The sequence below is a fragment of the Peromyscus eremicus genome, chromosome 10, assembly GCF_949786415.1.
Source record: "Peromyscus eremicus chromosome 10, PerEre_H2_v1, whole genome shotgun sequence".
NCBI classification, from domain to species: domain Eukaryota; kingdom Metazoa; phylum Chordata; class Mammalia; order Rodentia; family Cricetidae; genus Peromyscus; species Peromyscus eremicus.
The window spans coordinates 59776693-59793236 of record NC_081426.1 but is presented as its reverse complement, the minus strand read 5'-3'; the positions used below and the strand labels follow the sequence as shown (position 1 = coordinate 59793236).

General features: G+C 42.2%; 1 protein-coding gene across 1 annotated transcript in view; it reads right to left on the bottom strand.

Annotated features, from left to right (window-relative positions):
• The window catches only part of Slc30a9 (solute carrier family 30 member 9), a 54708-nt gene extending 40311 nt beyond the window's left edge, over positions 1–14397 (bottom strand). The window contains exons 1-2 of the mRNA XM_059275941.1: positions 14147–14397; positions 4660–4824 (exon numbers count right to left, since the gene is read on the bottom strand). Coding sequence (XP_059131924.1) covers positions 4660–4824; positions 14147–14252 — 271 coding nt within the window. The 5' untranslated portion in view covers positions 14253–14397. The remainder of the gene's footprint in view (positions 1–4659; positions 4825–14146) is intronic.
• Between the last annotated feature and the right edge of the window lie 2147 nt (positions 14398–16544).

Sequence of the window (16544 nt, the reverse complement as noted above, 5' to 3'; positions counted from 1 at the left end):
AGAGACTTAAAGAATATGACATTTAAGATATTTTAATAACATAAGGCTTTTTATGATAGTGAAATATGTCTACTCCTGGCAGCACCAATCTACTTCAAAGAAGATGATAGACACTGAAGAAACTCCATATGGAGTTTACTTTCATTGTGGCAGTTAGTCACTAGGCAAGAAACTCTGCTTGCCTTGACTACTGACAGCATGCTGTCCAAATTGGACAAACAGGACACAAAAGAGGGTGACTGCTGAACTTTGCCAAGACAGGGTAGGACAGTCTTTCAAAATTCCTGCTTCAAAGAAAAGTCTGTCAGGTATTCTAGGCCCATAGGCCGAAGATGGATGTCCCAATGTTGCGGAGGAACCTTGTGGGACTACCCAGGCAGCCACCTGTCTCTGTCATTTCTGTAGTTTTGGAAATTCCTTGCTCTGCACTTCCTGCTTACTTGGGTAATATTATATCCATGTAACACATATGCCAACATTCCCAACTGATTCAAAGTATACTTCTAATTAAGGAATCTTGTTTTTCTCAAATTCTGAAGGCCATTTTCTCTCAAAAAAAAAAAAATTATAGGTGTGGGATGTCTCTGTGTGGTGTATGTGCACATTTCAATGTTACTGTAGGACAAGAATAGACATGCATCATGTGGAGGTCAGAGGACAACTTCTACACTCTTGCTGTTTGCTACTGCAAGCTGCCCAGGAGCTTCTGGATTCACCCATCTCTACCTCCCATTGTGCTGTAGGCATGCTGGGATCAAAGGTGGTCTACCGCATCTATCTTTATGGGATTCTGGGGATCTGTACTCAAGTCCTCACACTTGATGGGAAACTGTATCCTCTGATCAATTTCCTCAGCCCTCCATTCTCTCTATGAATTACTTATTATTTTTCTGTCTTCTCTCTCTTAAATGCCTATGGAATATAAGCTAGAGCTTCAATCTGTTTTGTTTTGTTTGAGACAGCTTCTGACCTGGTACAATACAGGCTGGTCTCAGACTATAGCAATTCTGTCTAAACTAAAATTTGTCAAAAGCTTCAGAAACACCACTTTACTCCCACAATGATCATTTAACCAAAGCACATAAAATAAGTTGCTCTCAGATGAAAACTTGTGAATATTCTCATTATGAACTGTCTAGATGTTACTATATATATAATGCTATGAAGCACAAACAAGGAGGTTTGTAAATGGCTCAAACACATGCATGAATACTTATTTTACAAACCACAACCATCTTAATAAACTCACATTACTTGCTAGTATAGAGTCTTCATAATTTCCACAAATAATCAGATATTCTATCCATGAATACCTCTAGACATTTGTTTTAAGCTCAAATTCTGGCTGTTTGCCACACATCTGCTGTCATTAGTAAAATTAAAACTAATTTTACTAAAATTCAAACCATCTGAATGCTCCTTAAAAATTTAAGGACGTCTTAGCAAGCCTCTGCTCCTTAATGAGCTGCTCCTGACTTCACCATGTGATTTGAATTATTCAAAAGTCAATCTCAAACTCTTAAGTATATAAATTATCTTTCAATCAAGCAATTACTTGGTGTCTATCTGATAGCTAACAAGGTCTAATTTGGCCTAGGCAAATCTTGAAAAAGAGCCCAAAATAAAACTGTCAATAAACAATGTATTTCTATTATAAGATAATTAAACTCAAATTTTTATTACAGTCCTCAGAGAAAAAGGACACAAACTCATGGATGTCAATTTTAAAGATACTGTATAGTGGAACCAACATTCAATATTTTTATCTGAGTTTATGTTTACCTAAGAAAACCACTGTACAATATATTTTGCCCTTAATTATGTCATCTTATCAACTGTTTCTTCTTTTACTGTGTTTTAGTAATAAGCATGCTGAATTCTGGAACTTAGAGACTCACTACACTTTTTATTCCTTCAACTATTAATATCCAATTCCTTAAAAATTTCAATCAATCAATTAATTTTGTGTGTATATATGTGCATATATGTGAGTGTACACATGTATGTGGAGGTCAGAGGATTTACTAGAATGGCTTAAAGGCTGTGTTCCATCTAGTCTAACATTGGCTGTCTGTCCACCAGAAGGTTCAAGAATCCATAGTGTCTGGTCCATGCAGTTGGAAGACCAGGCTCAGCTAGTCTTCAGTATACACTGGAATCCCGAAGAAGTAGGCTCTAATGCCAGTGAAGGGATGGACTTGCTTCCTTCTTCCATGTCCTTTATATAGGCTGCCAGCAGAAGGTGTGGCCCAGATTAAGGTAGATCTTCCCACCTCAAAAGATTTGGAGTAAAGGTATATCTTCCAGTGTCAGGCAGTGGTGGCACAGGCCTTTAATCCCAGCACTTGGGAGGCAGAGGCAGGCAGATATCCAAGTTCCAGGCCAGCCTGGTCTAACAGAGTAAGTTCCAGAACAGACATGGTTATACAGACAAACCTTGTCTCAAAACAAACAAACAAACAAAAAAATACAGACACACATACATACATGCATGCATAAAGGTGTATCTTCCCACCTCAAAGACCCTAATTAGAAGTGGGTCTTCCCACTTCAAATGATTTAATTATGAAAAAGTCCTCACAGGCATGCCCAGTCATTTGGGTTTTAGTTAATTCCAAATGTAGTCAAGTTGACAACCAAGAACAGACATCACAATGGCAGACTTTGAGAGGGAAGATACTGAATTTTTTATTTGAGTAAATTTTGTTCTGAGGATAAATGGAAGTCAAGGGGAAGCTCTAAAAGGAAGTGATATAATCTGATTTTTAAAGACCATTTTGGCTATCTGGAAAACAGGTACAGAAGCAAAGAGTAGAAGCAGGTTGTTGTGGTTTGAATAAAAATGCCCCTCACAGGCTCACATATTTGAATGCTTGCCCCCCCCCCCTCCAACTGATGAACTGTTTAGGAAGGATTAGGTATGGCCTTGTTGAAGAAGGTTGGAGGGGTTGGCTTTGAGGTTTCAAAGGCCCAGTCTCTCTCTCCCTCTCTCCCCCTCCCCCTCTCTCTCTCTCTCTGCCTATTGATCAGAATGTAGCTCTCAGTAACTTCTCTAGCACCATGCCTGCCTGTCACCACACTCTCCACCCTCTGAAACTATAAGTAAGCTCCCAGTTAAATGCCTTCTTTTATGAGTTACCTTGGTCATGGTCTCTTCATAGCAATAGAACAGTAACTAAGACCCAGGGCTCCCAGGGAGACAACTGCTGCCGTAATCCAGCTAAGGAAAGAGGATGTCTCAAAGTAGACTAGCAGTTACGAACCAGTGGGCTTGCAGATTCATGGCATAATCAACCACTTAACTAGTCACTGTCTGTTAAGATATCCAATGGATACCTAAGGGTCAGACGTCCAAAACCAAATAATCTTATATATCCTCTCACTTTGGAATTTTTAAAACTTCATTTCATTATTTGTGTTTGCATGTGTGTATGAGAGACAGGAGGGGCACATGCCACAGCACATGTGTAGAAGTCCAAGAATGACTCTGTACTTGGATCTTTCCTTCTAACTCTGCCTGGATTATGGGGACTGAACTCAGGTTCATGGAGCAAGTATCTTTACCTACTGAGCCATCTTGCTGGCCTGATATTTGCAATTTTAGAAATCAATGAAATCATTTACACAATTGGCATTGTTCTGTATATGACCCTCTCCTTTATTAACTCAATTACCAAGTTCTAATTAGTTCACGTATTCCTTTTAAAAAGTGTTGTTGATACTAGATGTAGCTCAATATTAGCAACTGCCTATGATGTGCAAGGCCCTGGATTAAAAACAAACAAACAGTGGAGCTGGAGAGATGGCTCAGTGGTTAAGAGCACTGGCTCTCTTCCAAAAGACCCAGGTTCAACTCCTAGCACCCACATGGCAGCTTACCTGTCTCTAACTCAAGTTCGCAGGGATCTGACACCCTCACACAGACATGCATGCAGGCAAAACACCAATCAATGCTCATAAAATAATAAACAGAAAAAAGCCCTGTCATTCATATAGCTAAATACTTACTTGCATTTCAGGTTCCCTCCTTTGCAACCTATTTGCCATTTTGCAACAAGCCAGCCTCCAAAATTTTAACAACAAATCCAGCCTCTGCTCAGGCCTCCTCATAGATACTAACAGACACCTTACTGGGACAAGCTCTGTGAGACCGTCACCCCCACCCTGAGCATTTGCCAGTGGCATGACATCTCACCTGGCAAATGAGTTTACATCAAACAGGTGCCACATCTTGTTCCCCACCCAGCTCTTCCTCCTGTCTGGGAAGCAGAGAGCCTGGCTGCAGACTCTTGCTGTGAGCTCAAGGGCCAGCCTGGGAAACGTAATCTTGTCTCAAAATAAAGTATATTTAAAAAAAAAAAAAAAAGCTGATGGGTTTATGAAACACTCAGTGAATAAAAGCACTTTTTACGCAAGTCTGGTGAGCCAGGTTTGATCCTTCACACTCACAGAAAGATGGAAGAAGTACCAACCTCACAAAGTTGTCCTCTTAGCTCCACATGTGCACACACACACACACACACACACACACACACACACACACACACACGCACGCACACACCAGTCCAGACAGTTTTAGAAGCAAGTTCTATTATTCAAGAAGCAAATAATTTTATACTCTTCCAATATACAGGAAATTTTAATTCTGTTTATACATACCTGTTTCCTTGAGTGTTGGGACTTTCTCAGCTCTTGGAGTCTGTGATCCCTGCCCTCCTTTGTAGACATCTGTAGAGTACAACTTGACTCTATTTAGAGTACAGACATGTGGGTGACTGTTGGGAACCATGTATGTAAAGCTTCCAAATGTCATTAAATTTTTTCCTAAGAGGAAAAAAAAAATCACTTTAATTTCAAAACAACTCTCAAATATACAGTTAACAAACCAAATGCTTGACTTGAGACATTTCCTTAGTGATATAAGAATCAAATACTTCAACATTTACCTAATTTATATTGATATGGAAACTATATGTATATACATATAGTTTCCAAATGTACACACACACACACAAAAAAAACAAAAACAAAAACAAAAACAAAAACAAAAAACAAAATGCTCATTCAGTTATTCCAAAAGGTGGTACATTGTATATAGTAGATACTCTCTCTCTCTTTTTTTTTCTTTTTGGTTTTTCCAGACAGGGTTTCTCTGTGTAGTTTTGGTGCCTATCCTGGATTTTGCTCTGTAGACCAGGCTGGCCTCAAACTCACAGAGATCCGCCTGGCTCTGCCTCCTGAGTGATGGGCTCAAAGGTGTGCGCCACAGGTGCCTGGCCACAACGACTCTCTTATTTTGCATGCTGGCATAATGTATAGATGGCAGACTCTGGGTGAGGGATAGTCATGAGGGCTTCCTGCTCAGAATTATTCCATGTCTTTTTTCTGTGAGCTGGAATGCAGTCCTCTCATGTCATGATCAATAAATGAATCCTATTAGTGGAGAGCCCTGTTGTCCGATTTTTAATCAGCTAATTCGATCACCGTTTGGTGACTGCCCAGCACATGAGGACTGTAACTGAGAGAAGAACAGGAGACACACAGCCTGTGAGCTGCCGCATCTGGGTTGACAGTGGCTTTAGAGAGACTCCCCACTGCACTGAAGACACAGAAAAACGAACCTCTATCTCCTCTATCTCAGAAGTCCAGCTTTCCAAAGAACTCAAGAATATTTCAATAAAAAGTATCATTTCTAAGGTTTTATATGAAACCAAGCGTGTCACCAGAGAAAACCCAGTTTTTACACGGGTGGTGAGCATAAGTGGGCACTGAAGAGCTGACCCTTGGGTGGAGGACATAGCTCAGAGACAGGACCTTACCTTCCATCCTCAGCACCATGGTGTTGGAGGGGTACGATGTCTCATTGCTGAAAACTGAATTTCCAAAGCAATGATTTTGGGGAAACCCCCTGATGCCAATTTATTCCTTTGTCTATCTAGTAAATCACTAAGAGTCCAATATGGTTTTGGTTATAAGCATCTACTTCTAAAAGCCGAGAAAATAACAGTAGAGGATTCCTGCACATTGAGACACATAACCTACCAAACACATCTTCACTGTGGCCACCGGTGGGTATTCTTAAGGCAGAGTAAGAAGACTAAGGAAATAGGAAGGGGACTTAAGGACATATGAGAGCATGCTACTTATCCCAACACTTGGGGAGGCAGAGGCCAGCCTGGTCTACATACCAAATTCCAGGCCAGCCAAGGCTGCATGGTTAAGGGATAATGAGAAAGGAGGGAGTGCGGAGAAATCCTATACCCTGGGATCTAGTTTGCCTTTCCTGCTGACTGAGGAAAATAAATTTCAGCACAACTGGTAAAGTCAAACTTGCCTATAGCGATAATTTGTGTTTTCCTAAAAAACATCTCAAATATGTTAAAACAACAAACTGCCTAAGCTTATTAAATTTTAGCACACTTATTATCCCTAAAACAGCAAATCTGGGGGGGGGGGGTGGCGGGGAGGGTCCAAGTAGATGAGAGGGCTCAATGGAGCAAAGCACTAAGAACCAACCCCAGAGTGTTGTCTTCTGACCTCCACAAGTGTGCCATGACATGTGTGCTCTTCTGTTTTTTAATTTATTATCATGTATACAGTGTTCTGCCTACATGTATGCCTGCAGGCCAGAAGAGGGCACCAGATCTCATTACAGATGGTTGTGAGCCACCGTGTGGTTGCTGGGAATTGAACTCAGGACCTCTGGAAGAGCAGTCAGTGCTCTTAACCTCTGAGCCATCTCTCCAGCCCCAACATGTGTGTTCTTATACCTCCAAATGCACATCAGACACAGCCACACAACAATAATAAATAATTCTCTACAAAAGAAAAAGTCTATGACAATTGTCATAAACATGATTTTTCATTTCTATGTGATCAGACCCATACTGTGCCTGAGATCTCTTTTAAGCATTTTAAAGCTATACAATGCCTTTTTTTTTTCAATTCGCATTCTTTAAATATTGAATAAACTAAGTTGTTTGTCTGAATTTCTGCCTGGCAGTTTTCCAGTGTGGGCTTTACTGACTGAACTCCCATGGTGGTATTTAACCTATCTTCTGTCCCACAAGTCAGTGTGTGTGAGATGGCCTTTTCTGAACTCAGCTGTATGTGCAGAACACCTTGGAAGTAAGTAGTGATGAAACCTCTTTGCAGCCTGGCTGTTGTGGGCTGAGACTGTTCCTCAGTGGCAGAGCGCTGGACCTTGACCAGCCCAGTAAAAGAAAAAACTCACTTAATATCCAGTTGTCCCTTTATTTATGACAATGTCTACTGCTATTCAATGCTAGATACATTTACTCATTAGGCAGCTTTAAAATTGTAGTAGTCCAATTTTATTACTTCTCCACTCAGTCAGAATACCTTTACACAGGAAATTCCCACTCTGTGGTTATTCAGTAGTACAGCTTAAGTCTGGCTCAGTGTTTAATTCTTCCCTTTTATGAACCAATTCTCAAAATAATAAGTGCATTGCCTAGCATGCTGCAGAGGTGGCATGGTTTTAGCTTGCACATTTCAATATAATTCCAGATTTCAATAGGATTTGCTGTATATTTCAATCCATCTCAGTCACTGTCTTAAGTAATGCTCAAATGGTCTTATTTTGGCCAGTAGAGGTCTCTTCAAATCCTTCTAAAATACAGTTATCTTAGACAGCTCCCCTGCTAGCTGTTTGGAAACAACCATAATTTTTTTAATTTCAATAGAATGCCAGCTTTTGGTATATTTTGACACTAATACACAACTGAAAACTGCTTATAGGGCAAAACTACACAGGTCCACATCTGACTCAATAAAACTAATATAAAACCTAACACGGCAGCAGAAAATATAATCAATCACTGTGGGATGTAGTGCTGAATATATTAATTCCTGCTGGCAGAATTATAGTAAAACAGATTTCCAATCTTAACACCCTTTCTTTAAGGTGATATCTAAGGTTAGTTACATATGGAACATCAGTCTTTAGTCTGACACTGCTCTACTTGAACAGGTGATATTGTGTTCCCCAATATATTGTGCACCATAATAAACTTATCTGGGGTCAGAGAACAGAACAGGCACTAGACAGACATAGAGGCCAGAAAATGGTGGCACACACACCTTTAATCCTAGCATTCTGGAGCCAGAGATCCATCTGGATCTCTGTGAGTTCAAAGCCACACTGGAAACAGCCAGGCATGGTGACACACGCCTTTAATCCCAGGAAGTGATGGCAGAAAGCAGAAAGGTATATAAGGCGTGAAAACCAGGAACTAGAACCTGGTTAAGCTTTTAGGCTTTTGAGCAGCAGTTCAGCTGAGATCCATTTCGATGAGGACTCAGACAGAGGCTTCCAGTCTGAGGAAACAGGATCAGCGGAGGAGTTGGTGAGGTGAGGAAGCTGTGGCTGGTTCTGTTTCTCTGATCTTCCAGCCTTCACCCCAATACCAGCTTCAGGTTTGATTTTATTAATAAGATCTTTTCAGATTCGTGCTACAGGGTTTCTCATTGCTGCGTACCTAAGGGCTGTTTTCATCTAAGTTGTAGAACTCCTGGGATCTAACCGGTTTAGTCACAACAACTGGACCGAGTGACAAATCTCAGCTTTTATTTTACTGTTAGAGTGCTTCTGGGGCTCCTGATAGCCACTGCTAGTATCCACTGCTTGCTCATCTCCAATCTAGTTTGTCACCTACTAATTTTCTTGGCTTTTACTTTGAGACTAATAATAATAATAATAATAATAATAATAATAATAATAACCAACCTATTTTCTCCCCCACAAACTGACAATTCAGTTATGTATGTCACATCTGCAAAAACAAAAACAAAAACAAAAAAAAAAAAACAACAAAAGGACATCTTGTAGTTTGGATTTGTTCCTAGCTAATTTTAGGGCTTCAGTCAGTCTCCTTACCTAAGAGACTATTTCGGTAGTTTCTTCCTTCCAAATTCTAAAGCACTGACATTAAAAACTAATTAGTAGCGTGGCTGGAAAGATGGCTCAATGGTTAAGAACACTAGCTGTTCTCCAAAGGATCTAGGTTCAATTCCTAGTACCTACATAGTAGCTCACAACCAACTGTTAACTCCAGACCCAGAGGATCCAACACCTTTCTCTGGCATCCTCAGGGACGAGGTACACATTGTAGTACACAGACATACACGCATGCACACACATAAAATAATAACTTTTTAAAAATGAAGCAGTTGGGCTGGCTGACAGTTTAATCAATGAAGCGCTTGCTTACAAGCATGAGGACCTGAGTTCAATCACCAGTACACACATAAAAAGCAAGACATCCGCTGGAGAGGCGGATATACGAGGATCCCCAGGACTGTCTGCCAGTCTACTCACATGGGGAGCTCCACGCCAGGAGAGATCCTTTCTAAAACAAACAAACAACAACAACAACAAAACCAAGGTGGATGGTAACTGAAGAATGATAACCAAGGTTGTCCTCTGGCCTCCACACCTGTACATGTCCATCCAAGTGCACGCAAGCGTGAATACACACACACTGCCAAACTCACGAGGGTTTTGGTTTTTGTTTTTGTTTTTTTCTGTGTGTAAAGAGTTTCTCTGTGTAAAAGCCCTAGCTATTCTGGTACTTGCTTTGTAGACCAGGCTGGCCTGGAACTCACAGAGATCCACCTAGTTCTGCCTCCTGAGTGCTGGAACTAAAGGCATATGCCACCATGCCCAGCTCATTAGAAATTAATAATAAAAAATCCCATCTTACAATGTGTGTGAAAAAGGGAGACTAACTCAACATGGTTTCAATCATTAAAAATGTACTTGATAGCCAGGCGTGGTGGTATACACCTTTAATCCCAGCACTTGTAAAGGTAGAGGCAGTAGGGTCTCTGTGAGTTCTAGCCTGGTCTACATAGTAAGTTCCAGGACAGCCAGAGCCATAGAGTCCCTATCTCAAGCAAACAAACAAAAACCAGTGTACAATAAAAAGAAACTAAAAGCATAAGTATCAATAAGGTATCTGGAGCTTCATTAAGATCTAGAGAGAAGGCACAGTGACTAAGAGCACTTCCAGAGTACCCAGGTTCAATTCCCAGTATTCACATGGCAGCTAACAATCTTCTACAATTCCAATTCCAGGGGGTCCAATACCCTCTTCTGGCTTCCATGAGCACTGCACACATGTGATACACAGACAAACATGTAGGCCAAACACTCATACACATAAAAATTTTAAGTCAATTTATTTTTTAAAAGACCTTATTGACAGCACCGTCACAATATGTGACAGTCTGTGTAACAGCAACACGCAGTAGCCCATGGTTACTCGCATCCTTTCCGGTAGCCAACACGGCAGGAGAACCCTGCCTACTCATCTAGCAAGGGTGTGAGCAAGACAGAGTAGCCCAGCCCAGGAGAATATTTCTGATACGGTTTGAACACTCAGCATGAAAAAAACCACCCCTCCCCCACCCCACCCCCTTTTTTTTTTCCTCAAGGCAATAAGAGCACATACTGACAACTCCCTGCACTACATCTTGGATTATATCTCTACTGTCTTGCTTAATTACTTCGACATTTGTTAAGAAAAAGTAGAAACAGCCAGCAATCTCAAGACGTGGGGACAGAAACAGGAAGATCATAAGTTCCAGGTCAGCCTAGGCTAAATGTTGAGACCCTGTCTCAAAAAGATGGGGTAGTGCCGGGTGGTGGTGGCGCACGCCTTTATTCCCAACACTCGGGAGGCAGAGCCAGGGGGATCTCTGTGAGTTCAAGGCCAGCCTGGGCTACCAAGTGAGTTCCAGGAAAGGCGCAAAGCTACACAGAGAAACCCTGTCTCGAAAAACCAAAAAAAAAAAAAAAAAAAAAAAAAAGATGGGGTAGAGAGTAAAATCAATAAAAACATCTAATATAATATAAATACTGTAACTACAAATAAATTTCTAATTTATTAGTACAGTAATGAACTGAATATGAGTTTCAATATGTATTTATTGAACAATGTTCACTTCTGCTGCCAATTAGTACAGCAGAGTTCCTGCATCTCCCATAAAGGATATCATATCATCAGTAGGAAAATCTGAAGGGGCTGAAAAATGGCTCAGCAGCTAAGTACTGCAAATGCCAGTAATTCAAGCTCCAAGTGATTCAATGCCCTCTGTTGCCTTCCATGTGCACTCAAGTACACATACCCACACATACGTGTGCATATACTTACACACACACACACACACACACACACACACACACATATCTTTAGACAGAAAAAGAGAAAATTTAGCCAATGTGGGGCTGGAGAGATGGCTCAGTGGTTAAGAGCACTGGCTGTTCTTTGAGAGGTCCTGAGTTTAATTCCCAGCAACCACATGGTGGCTCACAACCATCTGTAGTGAGATCTAGCGCCCTCTTCTGGTCTGTGTACGTGATAGATAAATAAATAAATAAATAAATAAATAAATAAATAAATAAATAAATAAATAAATAAATAGATCCTTAAAAAAAAGAAATGCCCTCTACTTGTATGACTGGTTCTCATAGGCCTTTAAAGAAAAAAAAATTTGCCGGGCGGTGGTGGCGCATGCCTTTAATCCCAGCACTCGGGAGGCAGAGCCAGGTGGATCTCTGTGAGTTCGAGGCCAGCCTGGGCTACCAAGTGAGCTCCAGGAAAGGCGCAAAGCTACACCGAGAAACCCTGTCTCAAAAAACCAAAAAAAAAAAAAAAAAAAGAAAAAGAAAAAAAATTTAGCCAATGCAGGACAGGCAGTGAGCAGTAAAATTCTTTAAACATACATAACTATAATTTTTATGTCTGTAGAACGTATCTGCACTTCTATTTGCATATTCTATATGCTTCATTCATTCCCTTTGCCCATTTTTGTATTATTATATATAGTAGTCTGTAAAAATTCTTTATAAATTAGAGATACTAACTATACCGTCCAATAGACATACTGAGTGTGGTTAGTCCAAACTGATGGGCTGTAAGTGTGAAATACACACTGGATTCTGAAGACAACACAAACGAGAAAACAGCTCAAGTGTTTTTAAAATTATATGTCAGAAGATTTTAATATACTAGCTAAAGTATATTAATCTTATTTTACTTTTTAAAATATGGCTACCAGGGGCTGGAGGGATAGCTCAGGGATTAAGAGCACTGACTGCTCTTCCAGAGGATCTAGGTTCAATTCCCAGCACCCACCTGGCAGCTCACACCTGTCTGTAATTCCAGTTCCTGGGGATCTGATACCCTCACACACACACATACATATAGGCAAAACATCAATGCACATAAAATACAATTATTTTTAAAAATATGGCTAGCAAACTGAAAAACTACATTATGTGGCTCAACTCTTTTTTCTTTGCCTTCACAGAGGTTTCTCAACTTTATCAGTCAGTGGTTTCTTCCTTTGTTCTTTTTTTGTTGTGTTGTTTTTTGAGACAGGGTCTCTCTTTGTACCCTTGGCTGTCCTGAAACTCACTCCGTAGACCAGGCTGGCCTTAAACTCAGAGATCCGCCTGCCTCTGCTGGGACTAAAGGCATGTACCACCATGCCTGGTCTGTCCTCTGATTATCCTTTAGAAGCCTTAACTAGACAGGTAAGCACTTTAGAAGCAGAAACTAAAATTTATTTCTTCTGAAAGGAAATCATCTGGTTTTGGATACCGGCTCCCCCCTCCTAAAACAAAACAAAAAATGAGCTTCAAATAGTTTTTCTTGTAGCATGCATCCAACTTAAACAGCACTTTCTCCACATGATTTTTAAATTTAACCACAGTTATGCTTGCTCTCTCAAATACTGTAACAAAACTTCCACAAAGGTGACATCTTAATCTAAAAGGGTTTTAAGTGTAAAAACATGCAAATATTTTGTAGTAGTAAACATCCTAAAGAACTATGCCAAGTCACCCTCAAATGGATGAGATGGGCAATTCTTATCTGTGTTGCACTGATGAGGCCTGGTGACAGCCACAGAGTAAGAACGACAAATTACACTCTCTCAGCTCATTTCACTAACACTGAAAGGGCAGTGTGGACCACATTTAGCAGCCACTATATGAATTTCAGTGTAATATACCAAAGTTTACTTGGTGTTTTAGAACAGAGTATATACAGACGATTCATTCTGTCCTTAAGACTATCAAGCATATTGCCAATAGGGGAAAACTCCAGCGCTAGTTTTCTGTCACTAAAAAAAAAAAAAACCTCTAAAAGCCAGTGTTATTGTAATAAATTAATCTGTAGTCTTAGAAACCAGCTTTTAGGTTTATTACAAATAAGATATGAATGTATTCTGCCTTATTTGCACAGCACAGGAATCTGTTACCGTTTTTACCACTCAAGAGCCTGAAGAGCAACAGCTTTCGACCTCCACTCAAATGTGTGAAGCCTGAATGTTTGAGAAACGTTTCTGTAAACACTCTTTGCAACTCTCAAAGATCTGGGGGATCGGGTGGGCGGTGGATTTGGTCCTGTGCCCTTCCTTCTGGGCTCTGCTATGAGTCCTCTATATCAAGCTGTGACATGTCAAGCTATGGCAACAAGAGAGGTGAACAGGAAAAGAACTTACAGGTTTAATGCTATTTTAGAAATCTCGAACAATTTAAGTGTGACTGCGAAAGAAATGCTGAAGATCAAAACTCAATCCCCCCCGCTACCCGAGGCGGGGGATGGCTTATATACACAGCTTCAGGAGACGTTTTCACTAAAAGGATTGTTCAATGAAACTGCACAGTTCTTTGGGTTTCTGGTCCCCAAACTAGGGCTCATTCGACAACTGTGAGAAGCTCAGACCTTAAGACCCACACGGGACATCCACTTTGATCGGGGGACATTTAAGAAAAAGGAGCTGGCACTGTAAGAAAAACAGCAGCGCAGGAATATCTCACTCAACCTAAGCGGCAGGTAAAACTGCGGCGGCGAACTCAGGGGACCCTCCAAGCTGGTGGGACCCGCCATTTCCCCCGGCTTGTTTGGGTCGCCGTGGGTCACTGCGATCGGCGCTGAGCTCTCCGGTCCGGTCTGGGGATCCGCCTCGGGGTGTCCCCAGGCCCGCTGGCCCCCGCGGCGACTCTGCTCGCGGGGACACCTGTGGGGACCGTGCGAGGCCGGCAGGGTCTGGACTGGGGAAGGGCAAGCTGGTCAACGGCCTCGGCCAGCAGCGGCCTCGGCCGGTCACTCACCCCGGCTGCGGCCGCCGCCGGCCACTGCCCGGCCGCCACCGAGCCTGCACAGCGTCGCCCAGCTGCACCTGTGCGCCGCGACGGCGGCGGCCAAGCCCGGAAACATCCTGGCGGGGCAGAGGCCCCCACTCGGACACCGCCTCCTGCCTCCGAGCCGCCGGCCGCGCCAACTGACTCCATAGACTGGACCCCAGCGGACACGACTCTGCGCGCCGCCCGCGGCGGCCTCGGCGACCCGGAAGTCGTGGCGCTGTGGCGCGACGGCGGAAGTGACGGGAAACGCCGGGCTGGGGGCGGGGCGAGGGCGGGGCGGGGCGGCCCGGAGAGGGGGCGGGGCGAGGGGCGGCCAGCGGTGGAGACTGGGTTTCCACCGTGTGCCTTCCCACCTGTGGTTGGCATTTGGAAGTCCGTGTCGCGTTGTTAGAGGGATAAACCGTCTGCCGAAGCGCTGCCCGACTCCGCGGGGTGGGACGAGGGAGGGGAAGGCAGGGTTTGAACCCTCGGCACCGCGGTCGCCTTGCTCCCATGACTCAACCTCAGATTCTCGGTGGTGGCATAACAACAAAACTAGAGGCATCCGTGAAATGAAAGGTTTTACATGTTGGTGATACTATGTGTTACACAGAGATGGAACAGTTTTGAAACAGCCTAGTCCCAGAGAGAAACTTGAACACCCTTCGCTTGTTTCAACTATTCCCATGTCAGGTTCATTTGGGTCTTGGCTTAAGCCTGAGAGCTTCTTTGACCATCGTAAACTATAATTAACGTGGTTATTATTCTCTACATCGTTGTCCCGTATGCTTTTCTTCAACATAACACTACTGAAGCCAGGCGTGGTGGTCACGCTGTTAATTCCAGCACCCAGGAGGCAGAGGCAGGCAGATCTCTCTAAGTTCGGAGCCAGGGTTTCTTTGTGTAACAGCCCTGGCTTGTCCTGGAACTCACTTTGTAGACCAGGCTGGTGCTGACTATTAGGTCAGAAAGAAAAAAGTAGAAGAGGAAAATGATGAAGTGGCATTTCATGATTCCCATACACCATAATTTCTGCGAGTTTTTTCCATCGAAGTTCCAGCATTTACCAGACACTCTAAGATCCTGCTGGCTGTCCTTGGTTTCATCCTGTTTAGTTCTGGAACAATGATTCTCGTCATGAGACAAACCTGGCTGGCTATCTGGAAAATGGACTTAGATGATTCATTACAAAATAATGGGAATGGTTCCATGCTGAGGCTAAGACTACACATTTAATTTTGAGTACAGATCTGCTGGATGTGTTCTTTTCCCCTTCAGGATTGGTGGGGAAGGAGCTTACCCACCTGAACAATTTTTTTTTAAAGGTTTACACATAAAGGGACCATCAGACCACAAACAGGGTTATTGGTTTCCATTACACAACCAGTCAGCGAGAAAGTGGATCTGTAGACACATTTTGCATGTATAGTGCACATGCAAAACTGTTCGTATTGTTTCAAACCACGTTGTTAATTCCCAGCTCCATTTTTCAGAGATGTTGAGACATTTGCCTCCATTCAGCATGAATGTGGTACAACATGAAATCAGACTCAGGCCCTCTCTCACTCCAAATATGTGTGCTGAAAACCATGATGTAAGAGGAAATGCAAAAGGTGTGTTTTGTGTGTGTTATATGCATGTGTGTACTGTATGCAGAAGCTAGAAGTTGGTACCAGGAGTCTTCCTCTAGCTCTACCTTTTCTTAAAATCAAATTTATTTGTGGGTGCACTGCATGGTGAGAACACAGTATGTGTGCCTTCAGAAGACAGATTACGTGTGTGAGTCAGTTCTCTTTCCACCATGTGGGTCCCAGGGATTGAACTCAGGTCATTTCATTCATCAGGTGGGTGACAAGTGCCTTTATCTGCTGAACCATCTTGTCAGCCCCTCTGACATATTTTTAAGTGTTATTACTGTGCGTGTTTGCATATATGTGTTCATTATGGGGGAAGCATGTGCCATTTCACACATGGGGTGGTCAGAGGACAACTTTGTGGAGTCTGTTATCTTTACCTTTATGTGGGACCTGGGTATCAAACTCAGGTCATCGGCCTTATGCAGCAAGCAGTTTTACCTGTTGAGCTATCTCCAGAGCCAAGAATGGGTTATTCTCTTGCTTTTTGACTCCAACATTGCTGAGGTTGTGTGGGGAATTTCACAGGTTTGTTTTTTTTTTTTTTTTTTTTTTTTTTGTTTCATTAGAAAGGATCTCAATGTAGCATTTGCAAAGAGATGGAACACAGGTCTATTCTGACCAGATGATAGGGAGCTTTTTTTTTTTTTTTAAACTAAATTTGAGGTTGTTTTAAAGGAGGACTAAAATCAAATCCCTGAAATGAAAATCTTAATGACAGCTACAGGAGCTAAAGTTTGAAAAAGGACAAG